Below are 22,476 nucleotides of genomic sequence, written 5' to 3' on the forward strand. Positions count from 1 at the left end.
GGCGACGGTGAGTCGGCGGAGGGAGAAATTGATCAGCCTTTGTCTAGGGTTCAGAATGACGTGATATGACGTGATATGACGTGTACAGAGGTATGATCTAGGCTAATGTGGTGAAGCCGGGCAGTGCGCTCCGGGACACGAGCGGGTACGGGTGTGAATAGAGGCATCTGAGTGTACTGGACTTTTTGCATTACTACAAGCTATTTCGGCAACCATGTCACAGGAAAGCGCTGTGGCAAGTTCGGCGCTGGACATGCGGCTAATCCCCGAGTTCGATGGCGGTAACGCCTCTGTGGAAGAGTGGCTGGATAAGACGGAGCTCGTCTGTCAGCTGCGCGGAGTGTCCGACATTCAAACCGTCGTCCCCCTGCGGTTGACCGGCGGAGCCTTCAGCGTCTACCAGCAGCTGAAGCCCGAGGAGAAGCTGCAGTACTCTGCCGTCAAAGCTGCCCTGCTGCGGGCGTTCGCTGTGGATAAGTTCCAGGCGTACGAGGAGTTCACGGCGAGAAGACTTCGTGTCGGCGAGAGCGTCGACGTCTACCTGGCAGACCTGCGGCGGCTGGCCTCCCTGTTCGGCGGGCTCGGCGACACGGCGCTGATGTGCGGCTTCGTGGCCGGTCTCCCGGATGCGGCGAGGCATACCTTGAGGGCCGGCTGCCGCATGGAGAGCCTGACGCTGGCCGAGCTGGTGGAGCGGGCTCGGGCGCTGATGGCAGAGAATGCCGTCGCTGCAGCCGCTGCCGCCGCTGCGCCGGCCCGTTCCCGCCACACGCCGGCGTCATCACGGTGTTACCGCTGCGGTCGAGCCGGTCACTTCGCTCGTGACTGCCGGGCGGAGAGGAGAGCGGACATCATCTGTTTCCGGTGCGAGCAGCCAGGACACGCCGCGGCACGCTGCCCGGAACGGATGCCGGGAAACGCGTCAGGAGAGGCGGTGTCTGCGCCAACCTCCTCTCGGGCAGCCCAAGAGTAAGAGGCGCGCTACCGACGGTGCAGCTGCTGGTGAATGGGCAGCGCAGAGTGGCTGTTATCGACTCGGGCTGCAGCTGCACCATCATCCACGAGTCGTGCTGCGCGAGCTGGAGACGGTGCGGCGTGACTGTAATGGCCGTCAACGGGTCCCGGCTGCCAAGCAGCGGAGTAACGGAGGTGGCGGTTCAGCTGAAGAGCGGCGGGCCCGCGGTGACGCTCAGCGCCGTGGTAGTGCCGGACAAACCACTGGGCGTGGATATGCTGGTGGGGATGACCGGCATCGCGGCGCTGGGCGGGGTGACAGTGCGGGCGGCGGACGATGTGGTGTTCGGTGCCAGCGAGAGGCCCGACGTGGCCGTGCCGGGCCCGGGAGGGGTGCCGCCGCGATGCAGCGCCGTGACGCCCCCGGCGTTGACCGTGGAAGAGCGAGACTTCACGGTCACTTATGACGCGAAAAGTCAACACTGGACGGTGGCGTGGAAGTGGCGGAACGGGGCGGAGCCAGGGTGCCTGAGGAACGGTGTCCCCCAGTACGGCGTGCCGGCCGAGGCACGGCAGGAGTTTGATGCTGAACTCCGTACATGGATCGACAACGGCTGGCTGGAGCCGTACGACGAGACGGTGGACGGGCCGCCGCGCGGGCTGATCCCTCTCATGGCTGTTGAACAGCAGAACAAGACTAAAGTACGACCAGTCTTAGACTGCCGCGAGCTCAACAGCCATGTGGAGGCACACACGGCCGACGCTGACGTATGTGCCGACACGCTGAGGAAATGGCGGCGGCACGGGGCCAACGTCGCCGTCGTCGACCTGAAGAGGGCGTACTTGCAGCTCAGGACCGATCGTCGGCTGTGGCCGTTTCAGACAGTCGTGATTGATGGCCAAAGGTACGCTCTTACCCGTGTCGGATTCGGGCTCAACGTCGCGCCTCTCATCATGAAGGCGGTGGTGCGGACGGTGCTGCAACAGGACCCAGTGATGCAGGGCGCCGTCATACCGTACGTCGACGATCTGTGCGTCAATGAGGACGTGGTGAGCGCGGAGCGCGTGATCGCCCACTTCGCGAGCTATGGGCTCCAGTGTAAGCCGCCGGAGCGGGCTGCGGACGGAGCGCGGCTGCTGGGACTGCGTGTGGAGCCAGTCGGGGGTGGGCTGGCCTGGAGGCGTGACAACCCAGTCGGCTCACCGCCCGCGGCAATGACGCGGCGCTCCGTGTTTTCATGGTGTGGTCGTATCGTGGCGCACCTGCCGGTCTGCGGTTGGCTGAGACCAGCGACAGCGTGGCTGAAGCGTCGTGTCAACTCTCTCACACGCGGGTGGGATGACGTCACACACGACGCGGCCCTGCGGGAACAGCTGAAGCACGTGGCTGAGCGACTGGCGAGCGAGGACCCGGCCCGTGGGCAGTGGTGCGTGACTGGGCACCGCGCCGTACTGTGGACGGACGCCAGCTCGATAGCCGCCGGCGTCGTGCTGGAGAGCGAGGGAGGTGACGTCATCGAGGACGCGTGCTGGCTCCGCCGGGACGAGGCCACCCACATCAACATGGCGGAGCTCGACGCCGCCGTGCGGGGCATCAACCTGGCCCTGGCGTGGGACATGAAGACCATCGAGCTGAAGACGGACTCCGCCACTGTTCACCGGTGGGTCAGCGACGCTCTGAGCGGGCGCGCGAGACTGCGAACCAAGGCACATGGAGAGATGCTTATCCGCCGGCGGGTCGACGTCATCAGGCAGCTGGTCGCAGAGCTGGGCATTTCTCTCACCGTGTCTCTAGTCCGCTCGTCTCAGAACCGTTCGGACACGCTGACCCGAGTGCCGTCCCTGTGGTTGCGTCAGGACTCGCAGCCAGCGGACCAGCGGCCGAGCGATGGACAGCCAGTGGCAGCAGCGGCAGTGGTTGGATCGGAAGTGGGAGACGGCGGCGGCGCCGTTACCGTGGACTTCCGACAGGCCGTCACTGACGTACATGTCAGGGCGGGTCACCCGGGTGTCCGACGAACGCTGTATTTCGCGCGTCGGGATGTGTCATCGTCGATTTCCCGGAAAGTGGTCAGGGAAGTGGTGACGGCCTGTGACGTCTGCCGCGCGGTTGACCCGGCGCCGGTGACCTGGAGGCACGGGTCGCTGGCTGTGGAGGGGACGTGGGACCGGCTGGCCATCGATGTCACGCACTACGGTGGTCAGTCCTACTTGTCGGTGATAGACTGTGGCCCGTCACGGTTTTGTGTGTGGAGGCTGCTGCGGCGGTCGGACGCGGCGACAGTCACGAGTGAACTCGAACAAGTGTTCGCGGAGCGAGGCGCACCGGCTGAGCTTCTGGCGGACAACGACACCGCTTTCCGCAGTCGTCAGTTCGCCGCTTTCGCTGCCCGCTGGGGAGTGCTGCTGCGTTTCCGCGCAGTGCATCGCCCCAGCGGGAACTCCATCGTGGAGCGGAACCACCGCAGTGTCAAAGTGATCGCGGCGCGGAAGAAGTGTGGCATCGGAGAGGCCGTGCACCTGTACAATATCACGCCCCGTGACGGCGGGACGGCGGCTGAGGCGCCCGCCAACGGCATCTACCGCTACCCTGTGAGGGACGCCGTGAGACAAAGAGCTACCGCCGGAGCGTCCGAGGAGGCCGTGATAGGACGGCCGCCAGCCCGGCGGGAGGGCGACTTCCAGGTGGGGGACGCCGTGTGGGTGAGGCGGCCGGGCACCCGCTGCACCGAGCGGTCGGTTCGAGGAACGGTGTCTGGCGTGGTGTCGCCGCAGGTGGTTGAAGTGGGCGGCGTGCCTTGGCACATCAGAGACCTCCGCCACTGCGGTGACACCGGGGGACCAGCAGCAGGCCCTCGGACCCCCGACCGGGGCAGCGGGGGCCCACAGGAAGCGGAGGAGGACCGTGCCGGGTCCCCGATCGTCATGACATTCGGTTATGAGGGCGATGGCGCGCCGGGGCGCCCGGTGGAGGAGGCTGATGATGCGGGTGGTGAATGCGGCCGGTCTGAGAGCGACAGCGGCGAAAGGGTGGTGCGCCGAGGTCAGCGTAATCGGCGGCCGCCTGACTTCTTCGGCCACGTGGTGCCGATTGATGCGTTAAACAGCAGCAGCGGAAGTGATGATCTTGAGGATCAGGGTGAGGTGTAGTCTGTGTCTTAGTCATTGCGTGGTTCGAGCGATGATGGTGCGCGTCGTATTGCGAGCCAGGGTCTTATGGCGACGGTGAGTCGGCGGAGGGAGAAATTGATCAGCCTTTGTCTAGGGTTCAGAATGACGTGATATGACGTGATATGACGTGTACAGAGGTATGATCTAGGCTAATGTGGTGAAGCCGGGCAGTGCGCTCCGGGACACGAGCGGGTACGGGTGTGAATAGAGGCATCTGAGTGTACTGGACTTTTTGCATTACTACAGTCTCTTAGTAGCTATCAACTAGGGTTGCATTATTTGCTTATATGCCTGCTTTGTCATATTATCAGAGAGTATCATCGATTAAAACACTGAAATAAATTCATAAAATAAAGATATTTGCTGTAAAAGAGATTAGGTGCATATTTGGTCAAATTACGTGCACTCGCCGGATAGCCCGTCGTGAAAACGACGAATAAGCACTGCAGAAGTGCAGATGTCAACACAACACAACTGCAGAAGTGCAGATGTCAACACAACACAACTGCAGAAGTTCAGATGTCAAGACAAAGTTTCCGTAGCAACGTACGCTCAAAACGGTCGAATAAGTACCAGACGTTATATTCAGACGTTACTTAAATGAAATGGAATGTATCTAACACAAATATCTCGGCAAACATCAAAGCAAAATTAAAAATGCCTACAAAGTTCAAGGGTTTATGGGCTGTTCGAACATGTCCCGCAATTTCCGGAATCAGCACATTCCAATGCAGTTTAGGACAATAGGACCTTTGTCGAGCCCAGTTCAACGCTGTTTTCGAGCCACTACGATGAAACTTAACCCTTGCCCGCACATGCCATTTTCCCATCCTAGAACGCACATGGGGGGGGGGGGTGGTTGCCACCCCCCCGCGCCATTTCGTTCCTGTTGGAGATAGAGCTTAGCAGTAAAGACCAGAAAGATTCTTTGGGAAGAGACGAATCCAATGATACCCAGTTTTACCTTCTCAGGTCAGTCATTGACCTTCCAGGTCAGGTCAAACTAAAAAATGTTGCTGTTTTGGGTCACCGTTGGATATCAAGTGCGCTGCTTATCAAATACCGATGACGATGCTGTTTTCTGGTGCCAAGCCAGCTAGAACCTCTTTGTCACACTATCCGACCAGAATTTTGCTGCTGAGGTCATTTCAGGTCAAGTTAGGTCAAGGTCAATTATATGTGTTTGTATGTCTGTGTGTGTCTGTGTGTATACTGATGTGTGCACCGATTGTTTTTGGGTCCATATCACATGAAATCATGATCTGAGAAGCTTTTACCAAAAATGCAGTCAAAAAACTTCACAAAAAGTAAATTCAGCTTGCCTAAAACGCAATTATCTTAGATGACCTAGGTTGACCTTGACCCTGACCTTGACCCCTGTACATCGTCGAACAACATGTTCCATGATATGTGGGAGGTAAGACTGGCAAAAAAGGCCGAAATCAGGGTGTCAAAAGCTCACAAGGCCCATGGCAAACGCAAGATGTTGAGAATTGGCCATTTGGGTCACGACATGACCTGAAAAACAAGGTCATATCTCCGAAACCAAAAATCACAGAAACTTGAAATTTTCAGTGGACATCAAGAAAGGATAGACGAGCAGCTATACGAAAAATCAGCCTTCTAGCTCTAAAAATGTTGAGTGCAGAGCAGAAAGACTGCCTGGGGGGGGTGGCAACCCCCCCCCCATGTGCGGGCGAGGGTTAACAAATGCCAAGTCATGGTGACGGGACTTGCAATGATTGTTGCTTTAAAGCTGTCGTGAGAAGAAATGAACGGAACGTGACGTGACCTTTACCAGTTGGTCGTTCTAACCAGGGGCGTCGCCACGGATTTTTGAGTGGGGGGGGGGGGGGTCGGGTTTCTAGTCTTCACCCGATGGGTAGGGGTGTTTTTTTTTTTGCCACACTTCCCAGTTTTGTGCGTGCGTATGTGCATGTGTGCGCGTGTAACAAAGCGGCGCGCAGCGCCGCGAAATTTGGTATAACCTATTAGGTAGGTATACCTACCTACATCACTTGCGTAAAAATTATCACTGGTCACTTAAGGTCAGGTCGCCATGTCAAGTTCAGTTATACGGTATACCTCTATCAAACTTTCCCCTCTCGCCATTCTTGTAGCTTTTCTCCCATAACTTCGAAATTTGGTACACTGTATACCTAATGTATGGGGTTATACGTGTCAGCAATTCATGATTCTGAGGATTTACATCTATGATCTGCAATGGAGGCAGGTCAAATACGTGACCTCATCATTAGAAAATAATGAGAAATTATAAAAAGCACGAATGCCTCCTGCTTTGAAAAAGTTCGTCAGAAACGCAAAATATCTTTGGAGCCGTGACAAATCAGCTCATCATTGCCAGGGACAGGGTGCAACTTATGGCGAGTGATGACTCGAAAGGTCATTAGTGGAAATGTCCATCGATGGCCACCAGCATTTTTTTTTTCTACAACTTTTGACGAAGACGCGGTAGAGCGATGACAGCACCTGGAAGGTGTTCGTAGTTCAGCTCAACAACACGGATCCATTCATATGCAGCAGGAGGTCCTTTTTCGATCAGGACATAACGTTGACCTGAGGTCGTTTTAACGTTAATTCTGAATGGTCAAATTTTAACTCATGTGACGTGTCTCAAAGAGATAAACACAGTGGTGACAAGACAACATATGTAAGTACCATACAAACTCACGGAATCTAAAGTTATTGCAAAGCAAATGTTTCGGCAGAATCTGTCCAGTTAGCTGTTTGCCTTCTATGGGCAAAACATAGACCTGAGATGAAATCTGACCCGAAGCTAGCGAAAGAGCGTTGAAAGAGCTATCAAATATGTTTTCTGCTTCACTGTAGCCCTTCTATTGGTGGGCTCCCAGTCGCTAACTTATAACGTATACTAAAGTAACGCTGATGTATGCTTTCGACCCCTGATCGATCTAGAGGTTTGCGGAAAAAAGAGCATGCTGCCCGTGACGAGAGAAAGCCGATGATACCCATTTACAAGGTTTCGGGTCATCTCAGGACTCAGGTCATCGCCAATACGTACATAGGGAAACTCGGGACCTGCTAGAATTTTGCGAATGTAAGTTGTGATGGTTTTCGAGGTTCTGATTACGAATGTTATCTTAGTTTTGAACGAAGATGATGACTCCATGCATTTGGGGTAGATCAGGTCAGGTCAGGTCAGATCGACCAGTACCTAATAGTGGATGACCACCACCCATTGCTTCCTAACATGTTATACATATGTATAAGCAACACAACTACTTCTTAAATGTTCAGATGGGCGCTAAGTTCAAAATCAGCTCCAAAAACTATCCTTTACCTAAATTAAAAGCATGTTATGAAAAAGTGAACCAAGGTCATCTTTATTCGAATCAGGGATATCGATTTATTTTTAAGTAGGTGATTAACACGAGCGCACCGGAAGTTTCGTTGCAATCGGCTCCTTTTGCGCGACTTTTTTGCGAAAGCCCGAGACGGTTTCATCTGACTCCCTTTCCCCTACATGTGCACTGTACAGCTAGTTGTGCCGATAGCCATGGGGCTGAGGCTAGTTTGTAGTTTTGTAGTTAGGTACTGATCCGACGAATCGACTGCGACCATTTTTTTAAACGATCAGACGAACGCTCGGGGCAGTTTTGGCGCGTCCAATCCTTTGAGGGATAAAAAGGTACTAGAATGGTGGCCACTGGCCACTTAAAAATATTGTTGTGCTGGTGTTCCCCGCCCACAGCTAATTGAACTTTAGGTAATTGGCTAATTGGCTTTAGGGAGCTCTTGAAGCGATTCTGAATCTGATGTACTTGGTGGTGTTGCTGACGCCTGCTTCACTGACATAAAAGCTAAAAAAGCATACTCAGCATCGCAAAAAGTGGGGGGGTCGACACCCCCAGTTTTCAAGAGTGGGGGGGTCACGACCCCCCCCGACCCCCCCGTCGGCGACGCCCCTGGTTCTAACCCATCTCAGAATTGTTTCAGCAGGACGAAAGACATATGAACTTATGGTCTGGTGACTTGGATACGTGTTACACGTTTTATCGACAATTACGTAATGATGTCGTTCGTGAGAGACCACAAAACGTGTATGAGTACATACCACCGGCACAACAATGCTCTCAGAACACAAGCGGTGGCATTAACCGGTAAGGACATAATCACGAAGTGACAGGCTAGCAGCGCGGCTGATCCTCGACCATTTAATACCTCGCCAGTCAGAAACTAATGCGATCAGCATTCAGCGCCACCCAGCACCCTACCGGAGAAAATACCTGTCGCGGTCGGCGTCAGCCGCTGCGTCCGAGGTCTGAGAGTAACGGGGCTCGGCGGCGACACAGTGCGGTGGCGCCGCGCACCAGCCACTCACCATTGGGATCCGATGTGCCGAGGCCTTGTGCGCGCCTCATCAACATTGCAAATGGTGTTAATCTGTTATGCAGCGGCTCGGCCCGAGAGCGGTCCGCCCCTGCGCGCCGGCCAGCTCGTCTACGTGAGGGGTCACACTCGACCGGTGCGGCGTCCCCCAGCTACACGCCAGAACACCCAGGGTATATAGAACACCTAACCCGCCAGGGAACGGGGTGCCCAGTCCACTCGTCACACGCCCAGTCCACTCTTGGCGGCGGCCGAGAGGTGGTTCCCACTCCCCCCTACCTACGCATGTGCGCCAGAGTCAGGGAACTCCCAGGTAGAGAACTCTGTCCCTGCCAGCCGGGACCACCAACACGTGGCGCATATTCGAAAAACCGGTTTCATCCTCTCACACACGACGCGATTCGCTCTCATTTCGATAACGAATCTGCCTATGTATTTAGAAACATCAAACGCCATTTAAAATAGAAATTCGAATTATATTCAAACTAATCTATCAGTGACAATTGTTTGTACAGTGAGTAGTTCTGGGAAGAGGCCCCATCGTCATCGCACCAGGCTGTTGACCCCATCCTCTGCGTTCCAGTTCCTTAGCTGCGTCACAAGGGCTGCAACGACGTAAGCGCCGCGCGACTTTTGTGACCTTGGCTTTGTGTCGAATCGCGCACCAAGGACAGCGACGTCTCAGCTGGCATATGCTTAAGCACAATGCGGCGACATTGCAGGATAAGTCGCATTTCATGTGTCCCACTGAATCGCAGAGCTCAGTTTTGGGAATTTAAAACCAAGGTGCGTCACACGAATACCGTAAATATCTATCCTTAAATCTTACTCATGCCACTATAAGACAGCATCTCCATCTAACTTGAAAATTACAACAAAAAAAAAACATGCTGTTCGCATGTCACTGAATAGGGAAAACGAATTAATTTCAGAATATACCTAGTACGGTAGGTATTTGTTAATTTATGCCAACTCAGGTCGCACGTTTTATTGTTTGTGACACCACGTTACGAGACAATTTGATTGGCAATTAATGTATATGATTAGATATAAGAAACTGGCCCTGAGTTCACTGATAAAAAACTAACCATGATAATGCCAAAGACATAGCCTAAAGGTAATGATGGCCCACTGACAATTGACATGCCGTCATCGTTTGGCGCCATCCCAACTAACGCTAACCAATAACCTGCATAATTTGGAGCTTATTGCCTGACATCTGTTGATACTCGGGTAAATTTCTGAACAACTTAGCAAGTATATTGTCAAAAACTAAGCATCAAGACATTCGAAGATGACTATCGTGTGGAATTCACGCACGAGTCGGGGCCCCAGACGAGAGCTGTGAAAATCATGGTTGTATCTGGCCCGCGGAACATTCCTTTAGCGTATAATCGGAGTTGGAGCCGCGGGTGTTATCCCGCAGATGAGCAGGTATCGCGGCGCGTATTTTCCAGCTGAGGCTCTAATCAGGCGTCCGTACCCGGCTCACGGCGCTGCATGGGCCATTCACGGCGCAGCGCTCCGCCACCGCCGAAACCGCCGGGTTTCCCGGACGGCTGCCGGTGGACCCATCCTATCACGTGAGCGGCGCCTGTTCGCGGCCCGACGCGACGGCGTGACGCAGCGCCCGCTTCGTGACGCTCCGCAGCGCCGCCGTGACGCGGCCGCGCGCGCTCGTGACTCCGCTGCCGGGAGCGTCACGTGACGGAGGTGACATCACGTGATCTAGGTGCGTAGCGTGACCCGCATGGTGTCTGGGCCCACTGTCGGCACCCACGTGACAGCACAGCCGTGGCCGAGGGTGCAGGATAACCTTCAGAGGGGTGCCCGGAGCGGCGGGCCCCAGAGTACGCAGCACGGCCGGGTACGGCAGGGTACGCCGCGGGTTCGGGTGGTCATGGCCGCGGGGTACGCCGGTGACAGGGGTGACAAGGGGACGGCTGGACGGCTGGTGGCGACGGCTGCTGGTTCGGCAGCAGACTCCTCCATCCGCCCGAGTCGCCGGGACCGGATTCGCTGACCTCCGCTCCGGACCGGGCCGCCGGCGCGCCGCGATTTCGGAGGGGCACCGACCGCCCGGTCCGTCCACCGCCCGCTCCGCAGTCCTGCTGCCGACGACCTCACTGCAATCGGACATCGCCGGCATGCATTAAAGCGTCTGCCCGGCGGCCGAACAGGTTGGGCGGCCGCCGGGCGCGCCGTGCACTGAGCCCCGGCGTGGGTCGTGAACCCACCAATCCGCGGCGGCCGACCCCGCTCAGCGGCCCGGCCGGAGGACCTGGTCAGGGCGGCCGGCCGTGACCTTGGCGTGACCGAGACACCGCGTCACGAGGCCGGTGCACGTGACACCGAGCTGGGCATGGCGCAGATCAACGGCCAGCGAGGGGTGAGATTATCCGCCGCCCACCGGATGATGTCATTAAACATGGTAAAGATGGATATCATGACTTAACGCGCGCATGCTGTCAACGATGTAAGAATTAGGAATGGTGGCATGAGACAAAGGGTACGTAGGTTTTTAATGACGCGTTCAATTAAAATTCCACCGTGTCTTATAAAGCAAGCCTGTGTTGTGCAAGTCAACGGCCTTATATTGATAATGCAGCTAGCAATTAATGCGCTTTAGCAGGCACGCGGTGCCGTCCCCAAGGCAGCTTGGTGGCGGCGCCGCTGCAGTAAATCCTTCTATTGAATAGGCATTGTACGAGACATTAAGCGTCCTCAAATAGTTTCTTGCCTGCTTTGTTATTATTTTTGCTAGATGAAACATAGAACTAAGTGATAAAAAAAGAAATAGCCATCGGTGCGGTGTTGAAGTTCAACAAATAACTTTGTCAGTAGGTAAATGAATAAAATAAGTGTGATTAATCCGATGCATTACAACCAACGTAAAATCTTACGTCATTTTCATTACATCATGTGGCGTTTTCTTATCATTATCATCATTTTTCAAACAGTAATTAAGCCCCAAAGAGACAAGCTTGTAATATTCACCCCCGCCCCCTAATAATATACATAACGCTCGCCGATTTGTGACTTGTAAATCGATGTGTCTCGTTTGGGAAGTGTCGCCCACCAGACACCTTGGCATGGCCAAGTCTAAATGACGATAATGGAAGTGAGATGTATTCCTCACCGACCACCCGACATGCCTTGGACACCGCACCGTCCAGGGAAGTCAGCCCGCTCATACAAGTGGTCACCACAACACGCCTGTACCTACAGTGTACACCGTCCCACGGCAGCTTATCGGCCTACGAGGTGCAACGACCGTCTCAATCGCATCGCAATAAGGGGTACCATTTGTTCCATTGTATTCAATGATTACGGAGGGAGGACCCCTGTAAGACGTTAGTCAGGACTGACAGCAGACAGGCAGTGTGTTTTTGCATGTATCCAGCGGCCTTATGTATTTGTGTACACGCGGCTGATGTAACCCGTAGATCCGCAATGTCAATGGCAGACCCGCGCGCCGCGCCCGCTGACTCGACGGCGGACCGGGGCCTCCGGCTCGTCGGTCCGACAGGAGTGAGTCCATTCTGGTCCGTCTGTCTCACGAGTGACCCGTGCCTGTCCCGTCTGTATCACAGGATGACCCGTGCCCGATCCGTCTGCCCGGCAGAAGTGTCTGGTCTTCTGTCCGTCTGTCCGGCAGGGGTGAGTCCGTGCGGAGGTGCGCCACAGTGCGCCCCACCTTAGGTCATTATCGGCACCCCGGCACACCTCCACAAATACACCAAAGACGTGTATAAATCAACTGACGACCTTCGCGTCCGGGAGCGGCGGTATCCGGGAGGACTCGCGCCGGTCGGACGGTCACGGGAGGTCGGACGGACGGGTTCGGCCGCGAACGGACGGTCGGACAGTCACGGTTGGCCGGTCGGACGGACGGTCACGGTAGGTCGGACGGTCGGACGATCACGGTCACTGCTGCCGCCGGACGGTCGATCGACCGGTCGGACGGTCACGGTATAGGTCGGACGGACGGTCACGGTATAGGTCGGACGGACGGACGGTCACGGCTGCGGCTTAACAAGACAGAGACGGCAAGTCGGCGTGAATATCAAATGTGGTGCCTGCCGGCCGGCCGGGGAGTGCTGTGTAATGTGTATGCATAGTTGGTGATGCCATGCACATTGCACATGTGTTTGTTCATGGTTCATGCTGCGTCATAAGCGAATTTCATGCGTGATCGTTTTGCCAATGAGCGTCATCGTCTGCCGCCACGGTACAGGACGTCCGTTTGATTCGTAAAATGCAAGGTAGACGTTACCAATGCCTTTTTGGCGGCCAAGTTCTTCGTCACATGTTTCATACACAAAACTTATCCAGAACAAAAATAACTTAATAATTTGCATATTTAGCAATGTTGCCAACATCTGCCCTGCTTTGTTCCCGCGGATATCAAGAATGAAAAGAAGCAAGTTCAGCAAATCCTACCTGGACATTGCAGTTTGCATTTTACGGCGGCAGTTTTCACGCTAGTGTTCTCAAGAGCATGGGTGCACTGGTACAGCACTTTACGAACTATCGAGGGTATACCATAAAACGTAAACATTTAGTGAGGTCATGCTGAACCATTTTACGGTGCTGAGCAATTTGAGTTGATTCATGTTTATCACATGCTTCCTGTTAGGCGCCTCTATATGTTAACCCTATTAGTGGCAGGCTCCTGGCTACCCCATATTAGTGGCAGGGGGGGGGCTGTTTACGACCCCCCCTTGATATCTCGAGATCTAACGGGACGATTTTCAAAATTCAAACGGCATTCGATTTGGCTCAACGAGATCTACATTTCTAAAAAAAAAAAAAAATGTCAATAGGGGGTAGAGGGGGGTAAAAAAGGGCAAATTGCAGATACATTTTAGACTGTTTATCACGGCCAGGTTTCTGAACCAATCTTAACGCAACTTTTGCCGATCGATAGAGAATGAACCAGGAATTCACATGGATCCTAAAAATATGCATTTTCAAAAATCATAGGCGGATACAGATCATTGAGATTGGGGGTACACAAAAAGTATAGTAAATAAGGTTTTTGTTGGTACTGTTTCTAAAAAGGGTGGCAATGGTCTTGTTATGTTACAATTTTCTTATGAGAGAACGACTAAAATTGTATTGGTCATGCATAGGCGGTGTCAGGGCACCTATGTTGGGAGGTAAAAAATAACCCCCCTTTTTGGACGCCTGGATCCGCCTATTATAGCAAAAACGTGTCAAAAGAGGATGCACAATAACTTTGTATATGTTATCACATGATACCTTTCATTCACTGTTCGTAAAACTGGTGCAGCATCGTGATCTTCGCCCAAATGACTCGCTTCACGAATAGGACCCCCCAATTCCCAGTGCTCTGGAGCCGCCCCTGGTAAAGTTATGAACTTGAAATTTTCAGGGAATGTGCCCAATTTAGTTTTAAGAAAAGTCAGAAAATTTCAGCATCGTAGCTTCAGCGGTTTCGGAGATATTCCCGAAAAACCTGAGGGGTGGATAAAAACAACCCCCCCCCCCCCCTGCCACTAATAGGGTTAAGGTATGGTGACATGGTGACGGGCGAGTCTGTCGGCTAATGAGTCTCCATCGAGTTCACGGAGTCATGAGTTCACGGGGACTGAAATAAAGCAACGTCTTGAGACGAATGACAGTGCATTCTGCCACATGCTGCAACACTATAGGTGAGGCGTGCCAAGCTTACCGCGTAAAAATTACAGAGCCAAACACAATCGATTGTCCGGAGCTGGAAAATGCAAAATAATACGAAAATATTCTTTAAGTTTCTCAGTGCTTGTGCGAGGATCATATTAAAGCATTTTGATTAATGATTAATGACCTTACCCTCGTATCTAACTTTTTCAAACTACGAGGGTAAGGTCATTAATCATTAATCATAATACGAAAATAATTTGAACATTTATAGTTCGTTTTTTTTTTCAAAAGGACGCTGGCTCAAAGTGCAATATCGAAGCTCTCACGTGAGTTTTGGCAGCTTCAGTGTCTGGCCAAGAATTTCTTACCGAAAAAATAATCGATTTCAAATTGTGCACGGTAAGTAACTGGAAATTGTTTCTTAAAAATGAACATACTATGATGACGTCACTGGTGGCAGCAGGCACCCAAATGTCCGTGCAGTGGGACAAGTGTCAACGAATTTGGGTGAAATTTAGTTTTTCACTGTTGCCGAGCTTATAATCGCGTAAGCGGTTCCGTCCATGACAATTATAAGTTACATTGCAATACATGTTCGACAGCATGACGTCACCACTGTTCTCATATCTGGTTCCAAAACGTACATATGGAAATTATCGGGAAGAAATCACATGTTAAAATTAGCCGACGTTCGATTTTCTCAGGTTCAGTTTTTGCTCGTTTTGCTCGCTAAAACACGTGCTTGTTCGAAAAACATACTTGGAGCCAGCGTCCTTTTGAAAAAAAAAAACGAACTATAATAATTTAATAATTTAAAAATTCAAAAATGTGAAACAAAAAATTGATAATCTGGTCGGTATTAATTCTTCTTCTCTAGAATGGGAGGCCACCATCAATGTATAGCCTGAATTGAGTGAGTAGATCTGAGGAAACGATTTGCAGAATCATGGGAAACAGCTTTGGTGCAAAATTTCCGAAGAAGGCTGCAGTTGGTGCTTCGAAGTGCGCACAAATATTGTCCGACGAATACCGTAGGTACGAATCCTGCACAACATGCGAACAATTCATAAAAAACATTTATCGCATGGTAGCCATGTGACGTACGGATAATAGATTGCACAATATGCACATGATGTGAGACCGAGTAATGCCATCCAATGGGTGACTGGGCGATTGAGAAATGGGTATGTCACCGGAGCATTCAAAGTAATGCTGCGTCAAGATAGCTTCCAAAACCACTGCGCCGTTTGATTAGATTTTAGAACATATTAAGCAGTCCTGAACTGCGGAGGCGGACTGTGGGCTCTCGTTAGACTTTTGAACTGTAGTTTGGACTCTCGTGTGACCTCTGAACTAAAGTTTGGACTTCGGATTCTAGACTCTCAGGTAAGCCGCCCTCTCTGCCGATGATTCTGCCATTTCGGTGGCGGCCAGAGCCTTCCCGTGTCCGTATATCTGATGTCACTGAGGGTAATCACCAATCAGCGAGGTTCACCTCATCATCTAGAATCCTTGTTTAAACAGTACCGCGACTAACACACCCAACAAACTGCTGCCGATGCCAAACACGGGGATCTTTGCTGTCACAAGTGCAGTTTGCAATTCACGTGCTTCCGCGGCGCAGAGTGTCTTCCAGTGTCTCCACTCAGTAGCCATATACGATGACTGTCGTATTCAGTCTGGTCTGAATGCAGACTGGTCGACTTCTTTCAGTTCACGCTGCCGTGTGGCTCAGTAGTGCCCGTCACGGTCCCAAGTGCGAGGCCGCGCTCCCAGCGGGAATCGGATTGCGCTTTACGAGGAAACGAGTGCGCCGCCGATGTACACGGTGCGCTTAGATTGGACTGCGCTTTTCCTGCGTTTTTGCACAGGAAAATGCGCCTGGACTGGAAAGAAAGTAAAATGCCGCATAATCTTCAAACGCTCGATGCCACTGAATGAAATATGCATGTATTATGCTCAGGAACATGGCAAAGTAATAATATGACTTAAATGCATTAATTTGAGCAAACACAGCGTCGAAATTCGCTCATGTTTTTAAGTGCGCTTATACTGACCAAAATGCGCCGTGAGTGGAAAATCAGCAATTTCCCTCAATACTAGTGGACATTTTTAAAATATGAATTTCCTTAATATATAGCTGATAAATTACCCGTTACTGTACACAATATGATGCTTTTCATCATATTTACCAGTGTTTTATGCGCGGAACAAGATTTTGGTCTCGGCTAGCAGCTATTCGCACTTCAGGAAAATTGCACCCCATCTGGCTGTATGGACAATGTTAAACTCATGCAGCCCCACTCGATTTTTAAGCTGAATTTGTGAAAAGTGTTTTAACAAAAAAACGGTTAAATTGAAGAACGAGTGTTTGGATATTACTCGTCTCATCTTAAAACATCATAAAACACTTCAATAAATAAGAACTTCGTCACACTTTTCCTAAAAAATAAGTTTTATATTTTGGGCTGGTTCAGTTCTGGCGCACTTTTGCCTATGTGCGCTATTAAGTCCCAGAAATGTGTCCCTTGTCGGCGCAGTGCGCCGAAAAATGACAAACAAATTGCGTGTTTAAGCGCATGAAGGAAAAAATGACGATTTAAGCGCATTTTAGGAAAAAAACTTTATTAATGATTTATATGTTGCGTTGTTTAGTCTGTATATTTGATTGATCTTTAGCTTCACTCTGATCTTGATTCAGCTATTCAGCTATTTAAGTGTAATTAAGGGTCTTAAGGGGTGTATGGATTTGTGACGTATTACGAGTCTTAATCCACCCTGTACTGTCGGTGTTTATAATTGCATCAGGTGTGTGTGTGGGGGGGGGGGGGGACGTTTCCCACTACTGACCACAAGCGGCTAGCGGAATACATTTCGAAAACGGGTCAAGTATGGTGAATTAACCCTCGCACAGGCAGGTGGGTCGTATCGACCCTTCCAAGTTTTATCCTAGACGGACGCTAAATGTCAGGTCAATGAGTTATTGATGCCAAAGAGGTACAGCCTCCGACCGGTTCTTCCGGGGTGTGTGCCAAAGTCTAGAGGTTTTCTTACGCTGGTACCCACAGTCTTAACCCTCGCCCGCACATGCCATTTTCCCATCCTAGAACGCACATGGGGGGGGGGGTGGTTGCCACCCCCCCCCCGCGCCATTTCGTTCCTGTTGGAGATAGAGCTTAGCAGTAAAGACCAAAAAGATTCTTTGGGAAGAGACGAATCCAATGATACCCAGTTTTACCTTCTCAGGTCAGTCATTGACCTTCCAGGTCAGGTCAAACTAAAAAATGTTGCTGTTTTGGGTCACCGTTGGATATCAAGTGCGCTGCTTATCAAATACCGATGACGATGCTGTTTTCTGGTGCCAAGCCAGCTAGAACCTCTTTGTCACACTATCCGACCAGAATTTTGCTGCTGAGGTCATTTCAGGTCAAGTTAGGTCAAGGTCAATTATATGTGTTTGTATGTCTGTGTGTGTCTGTGTGTATACTGATGTGTGCACCGATTGTTTTTGGGTCCATATCACATGAAATCATGATCTGAGAAGCTTTTACCAAAAATGCAGTCAAAAAACTTCACAAAAAGTAAATTCAGCTTGCCTAAAACGCAATTATCTTAGATGACCTAGGTTGACCTTGACCCTGACCTTGACCCCTGTACATCGTCGAACAACATGTTCCATGATAGGTGGGAGGTAAGACTGGCAAAAAAGGCCGAAATCAGGGTGTCAAAAGCTCACAAGGCCCATGGCAAACGCAAGATGTTGAGAATTGGCCATTTGGGTCATGATATGACCTGAAAAACAAGGTCATATCTCCGAAACCAAAAATCACAGAAACTTGAAATTTTCAGTGGACATCAAGAAAGGATAGACGAGCAGCTATACAAAAATCAGCCTTCTAGCTATAAAAATGTTGAGTGCAGAGCAGAAAGACTGCCTGGGGGGGTGGCAACCACCCCCCCCCCCATGTGCGGGCGAGGGTTAAGGATCAAAGGATCCACAGTCCAAGGATCATAATGAAACTTCTCACACATGTTGGGGCATCATTGTCCATCGTTTGGTAAAATAAATTTAACCGGGTCATGCTAGGTGGCGGAGTGATGACGTGATAACAGATACAGCGTCCGGCGAATAGTTGACTGGTGACTGATCAAAACCGCAGTGAAATTCGACATTTCCTGTGTAACTTACGTTTGTAGCTGTTATCACATTTCCACAGCCACTCCACGTGCCAGTGTGCAGTCGCGCCCGCGTGCTTGCTAGTGACCCCGCGACGTTAATCCCATCAAACTCCTAAGCTGTGCTCCCGGCTGTTGTCTGGTATTAACCCGCGACCGCCTGGGGGGGGGGGGGGTCGGATCCGACCCCCCTCCGTTTTTCTTGAATAACTCATGAACCGCTTGCGCTATCAACTTGAAACTTCGCAAACCTTCTCCCCCATCAATTTGACGTCTCCTGTGCAGTTTTTAAGAAAAAAAAATCAAAAATTTCTGAGATATATCGATTTTAGTGATGTAACTACATGGCGTTTTCAGTCAAAAAATGGTAAATGTTTAAAAAATCGCCAAAAATCGAGGTTTTAAGCAAATTGCAAATTAAGGACATGAAAAGACGCAGCTCAACGAGTTCTTTAAAATGGCTATCTCGGATTTTCCATAAAATGCGTTTTTCACCCCTAAAAATTCAAAAAACTATATTTTTTGGAAAACAGCTAATAAAATCCAAAATTTTGAGAATTTCCAAAAAACCGGAATATATGTTATAGAGCTCTATTAGAACATTAAATGTCCCAAATTTCAACTTTCTATCTTGATTTTGACCCCCAAATTGTAAAAAATAGCTCCAACATGCATAGGGCATGGTGACGTCATAAGCATTTTCGCGAGTTAGAGGCACTTCTGAACATCGCATGTGAAAACAAATGGCACCACTAGATTCCTGGGACAAAGCTCGTCTAGAAAAGTGCTTTTTTATGTCAAAAATAAAAAGTTGAAAAATTGACTTTTTTTCTTAGCCCTCGTTTAGTTATGTATGGTATAAACGATTTTTTATGCTTTCAATGCACACTTATCACCAGCACAGTGACTTGGGGTCACATATAACCATTACCATCGGATTTGGCGTGAAAAATAAGCCATAAAACATGCGTCGCACGCCCATGTAGCAGAAAGTGAAAACCGTGACCTTTCGTGACCTGACCTGACCTTGACCCGTACTTAGTATGACCAATATACGCACATGGTACCTTCACTAGGTCTTTGAGGTCATTTGTGGTGAGTTTCGAGCAGCAGCTATCGATTCCGCTGTCCGTAAGCCTAATCATGCAAAACCCCTGAATTTGACCTTTGACCTGACCTTGACCCGAAAGTTGACCTCAATCTTAAAATCTTAATAGTGCTTTGGGAAGGTCTCGTAGAGACCTTTCGAACGCCGCCTCGCGGGGCTCGATACGACCATTGGTTCTCGAGATAACAGGGGGGGGTCGGATCCGACCCCCCCAGGCTGATGTGGGTACGGAAATAGCCCAGGCGGTGCCGGGTTAAGTCTCCAGGTGTCCCACGGCAGTCATTCTAACCAAACATTAGCCAAACATTGCCATTTGTCTAACATTCTTACTTTACATTATTGCTCTCAGAGACTTAATGAAATAATTTTTATATATTTTTGTCCAGCTGATCAAGACAAAGCAATATAACTTGGAAGGGTCGATACGACCCACCTGCCTGTGCGAGGGTTAATTCACCATACTTGACCCGTTTTCGAAATGTATTCCGCTAGCCGCTTCGGCGCGCTTGTGGTCAGTAGTGGGAAACGTCCCCCCCCCCCCCACACACATGCAATTATAAACACCGACAGTACAGGGTGGATTAACCCTCGCCGGACCTATTGGTTTTCTACATACGCGCCGGCCGAGGGGGGGCGGGTACGACCCCCCCCCCCCCTCGCCGTTTCGCCCCTGGTGGAGCTAGCGCGTCGCGGAAAAAACGAGCGTGTGCGCCGTTACGAGACGCAGAGATTGGTACCCGATTTTAAGGTCCTAGGTCAACCGGTGACCTCTGAGGTCAGGTCAAGTGCCCCAGGGTACGGTTCAGTTTTTGGTGAATAACTTCGCAAAAAACGGCCGCAGAGCGCCGATTTTGGCAGCATCGTGTTCGTCTCGCTCAGGCGCGTCGAATGATATACTTTTTTTCCGGGTCAGGTCAACTTGGGGTGTTGACCTCAGGTCAAGGTCAGGTCAGCACCCCCAGGTCACGAAGTTGGTCGAAAGAGGTCATGTCGCAAATCATTCGATTCGGCAGGTCTTCCTGAGTCCATTGGTGGCTTTCCCGACTCGCTAGCTCAATTTGATCAAGAGTTATTGACGAAAAACTAATATGACCTTGATGACGTCATAAATGACGTCACGCAAGGTCAACATTGCAAAAGTGACGCATCTAACCTTGCAAGGAGTGCATAAAATCACGATTCTGTGTGCTTGAGATAGTTGGAGATCGTTCCCGGCGCCAGAATAGCAGTTTGAATTTTTCCCCATTGACTTATAATGGTGAGGTCACGAAAATGACCTGACCTCATATGACCTTTAGGAAAAATCCGAGATATACAAGTTGTGGGACTCATAATGGATACTAGATCCTGCAAGTTTCATTTCCCTGTGACATCTCCTCTGGCAGGGAGGGCGTTGCGAAGTTGCGACATCTGAAGACCGTGCAGAGGTTCACTTATGACGTCATAGGTCAGTGACCTGACCTGACCCAAAAATGCGGTTGGTGTCAAAAGATGCGGCTTGGATCAAAGATCAGGTATGCCAGGTTTCAGCTCTCTATCACCAGCGTGTTCGGAGCTATCGCGAAAAAACCCTATGGGGGGCGGCACCCGCCCCCCCCCCTCGGCCGGCGAGGGTTAAGACTCGTAATAAGTCACAAATCCATACACCCCTTAAGACCCTTAATTACACTTAAATAGCTGAATAGCTGAATCAAGACCAGAGTGAAACATTAGGACATGATGTGAATATCACATTTCAGGAAGTGTTATATGTTATGTAATGCTAAAGATCAATCAAATATACAGACTAAACAACGCAACATATAAAACATTAATAATTTTTTTTCTCCTGAAATGCCCTTAAATCGTCATTTTTTTCCTTCATGCGCTTAAACACGCAATTTATTTGTCATTTTTTCTGGGACTTAAAAGCGCACATAGGCAAAAGTGCGCCAGAACTGAACCAGCCCAAAATATAAAACTTATTTTTTTAGGAAAAGTATGACGAAGTTCTTATTTATTGAAGTGTTTTATGATGTTTTAAGATGAGACGAGTAATATCCAAACACTCGTTCTTCAATTTAACCGTTTTTTGTTAAAACACTTTTCACAAATTCAGCTTAAAAATCGAGTGGGGCTGCATGAGTTTAACATTGTCCATACAGCCAGATGGGGTGCAATTTTCCTGAAGTGCGAATAGCTGCTAGCCGAGACCAAAGTCTTGATCCGCGCATATAACACTCGTATATATGATGAAAAGCATCATATTGTGTACAGTAACGGGTAATTTATCAGCCATATATTAAGGAAATTCATATTTTAAAAATGTCCACTAGTATTGAGGGAAATTGCTGATTTTCCACTCACGGCGCATTTTGGTCAGTATAAGCGCACTTATCTTTTTCTAGGAAATTATAATTATATGCGTAGTAAAATATGTGGAATTTACAATAATGTGCCTATCCATTATGATCTACAGGCCTGCATGCATCGATACTGGGAAAGTGCTTCATATGGCAGCTTCGTTGGAAGGTAAAAGAAAATGGTATAGGTAAAAAAAAAAGAAATATCCATTCAGGGCGTACTTGATCCGAAATCAGTGCAGTGCGCTTAAAGAAACCGTATGTATAAACACACTGCGCTGTTACCTGAACCATCTTTTCCAGTTTAGGCGTAGTTTTGCGCAATTAGTACCGACAATTCCGGAAAAAAGCTTCCCGTGCCAAATAGGCTGCAGGCTGCCATTGACGTATTTTCCAGTCAAAATATAGATATTCGTAATGCTTTTTCAATTCTCTGTCCATCGACGATTGAAATTATTTGCAATCGTTACGACACAAATAAATAGGCTCAAAAGTTAACGAACCTATAAGGGCACACCCCTTCCGCTTAGAGCGCACCGAGATATCGCAGGTCACGTGACTGCGCTTCAACCGGAATCCCCCGTCCAGGCAGGCGTCCTGGCTCTCTCATACCGTTGTGTCCCTCTGTTCTGTTCTGCTCTGCCCGATTTCCTCTTCTCTGCTCTCCTCTGCTCTGCTCTGCTCTGCTCTGCTCTGCTCTCTTCT

At 50.3% G+C, this 22,476-nt stretch overlaps 2 protein-coding genes across 2 annotated transcripts; both read left to right on the plus strand.

The window, feature by feature from the left end:
• The first annotated feature begins 214 nt into the window (after nt 1-214).
• On the plus strand, nt 215-986 carry LOC122382953. The gene is made up of 2 exons (XM_043368947.1): nt 215-886; nt 959-986. Exons 1-2 carry the CDS (start codon nt 215-217, stop codon nt 971-973), a joined length of 687 nt encoding a protein of 228 aa, XP_043224882.1. The 3' UTR covers nt 974-986.
• Nucleotides 987-1,104: 118 nt separating this feature from the next.
• On the plus strand, nt 1,105-4,104 carry LOC122382972. The gene has a single exon (XM_043368979.1). The coding sequence runs from the start codon at nt 1,105-1,107 to the stop codon at nt 4,102-4,104; it is 3,000 nt and encodes a 999-aa protein (XP_043224914.1).
• The last annotated feature ends 18,372 nt before the right edge of the window (nt 4,105-22,476 follow it).

The sequence above is a fragment of the Amphibalanus amphitrite genome, unplaced genomic scaffold, assembly GCF_019059575.1.
Source record: "Amphibalanus amphitrite isolate SeventyFive unplaced genomic scaffold, NRLGWU_Aamphi_draft 000151F_arrow, whole genome shotgun sequence".
In the NCBI taxonomy this organism is placed as follows: domain Eukaryota; kingdom Metazoa; phylum Arthropoda; class Thecostraca; order Balanomorpha; family Balanidae; genus Amphibalanus; species Amphibalanus amphitrite.

Excerpts from the sequence above, each read along its gene's own strand:
- LOC122382953 (XM_043368947.1), top strand. The coding sequence starts at position 215 with ATGTCACAGGAAAGCGCTGTGGCAAGTTCGGCGCTGGACATGCGGCTA.
- LOC122382972 (XM_043368979.1), top strand. The coding sequence starts at position 1,105 with ATGGCCGTCAACGGGTCCCGGCTGCCAAGCAGCGGAGTAACGGAGGTG.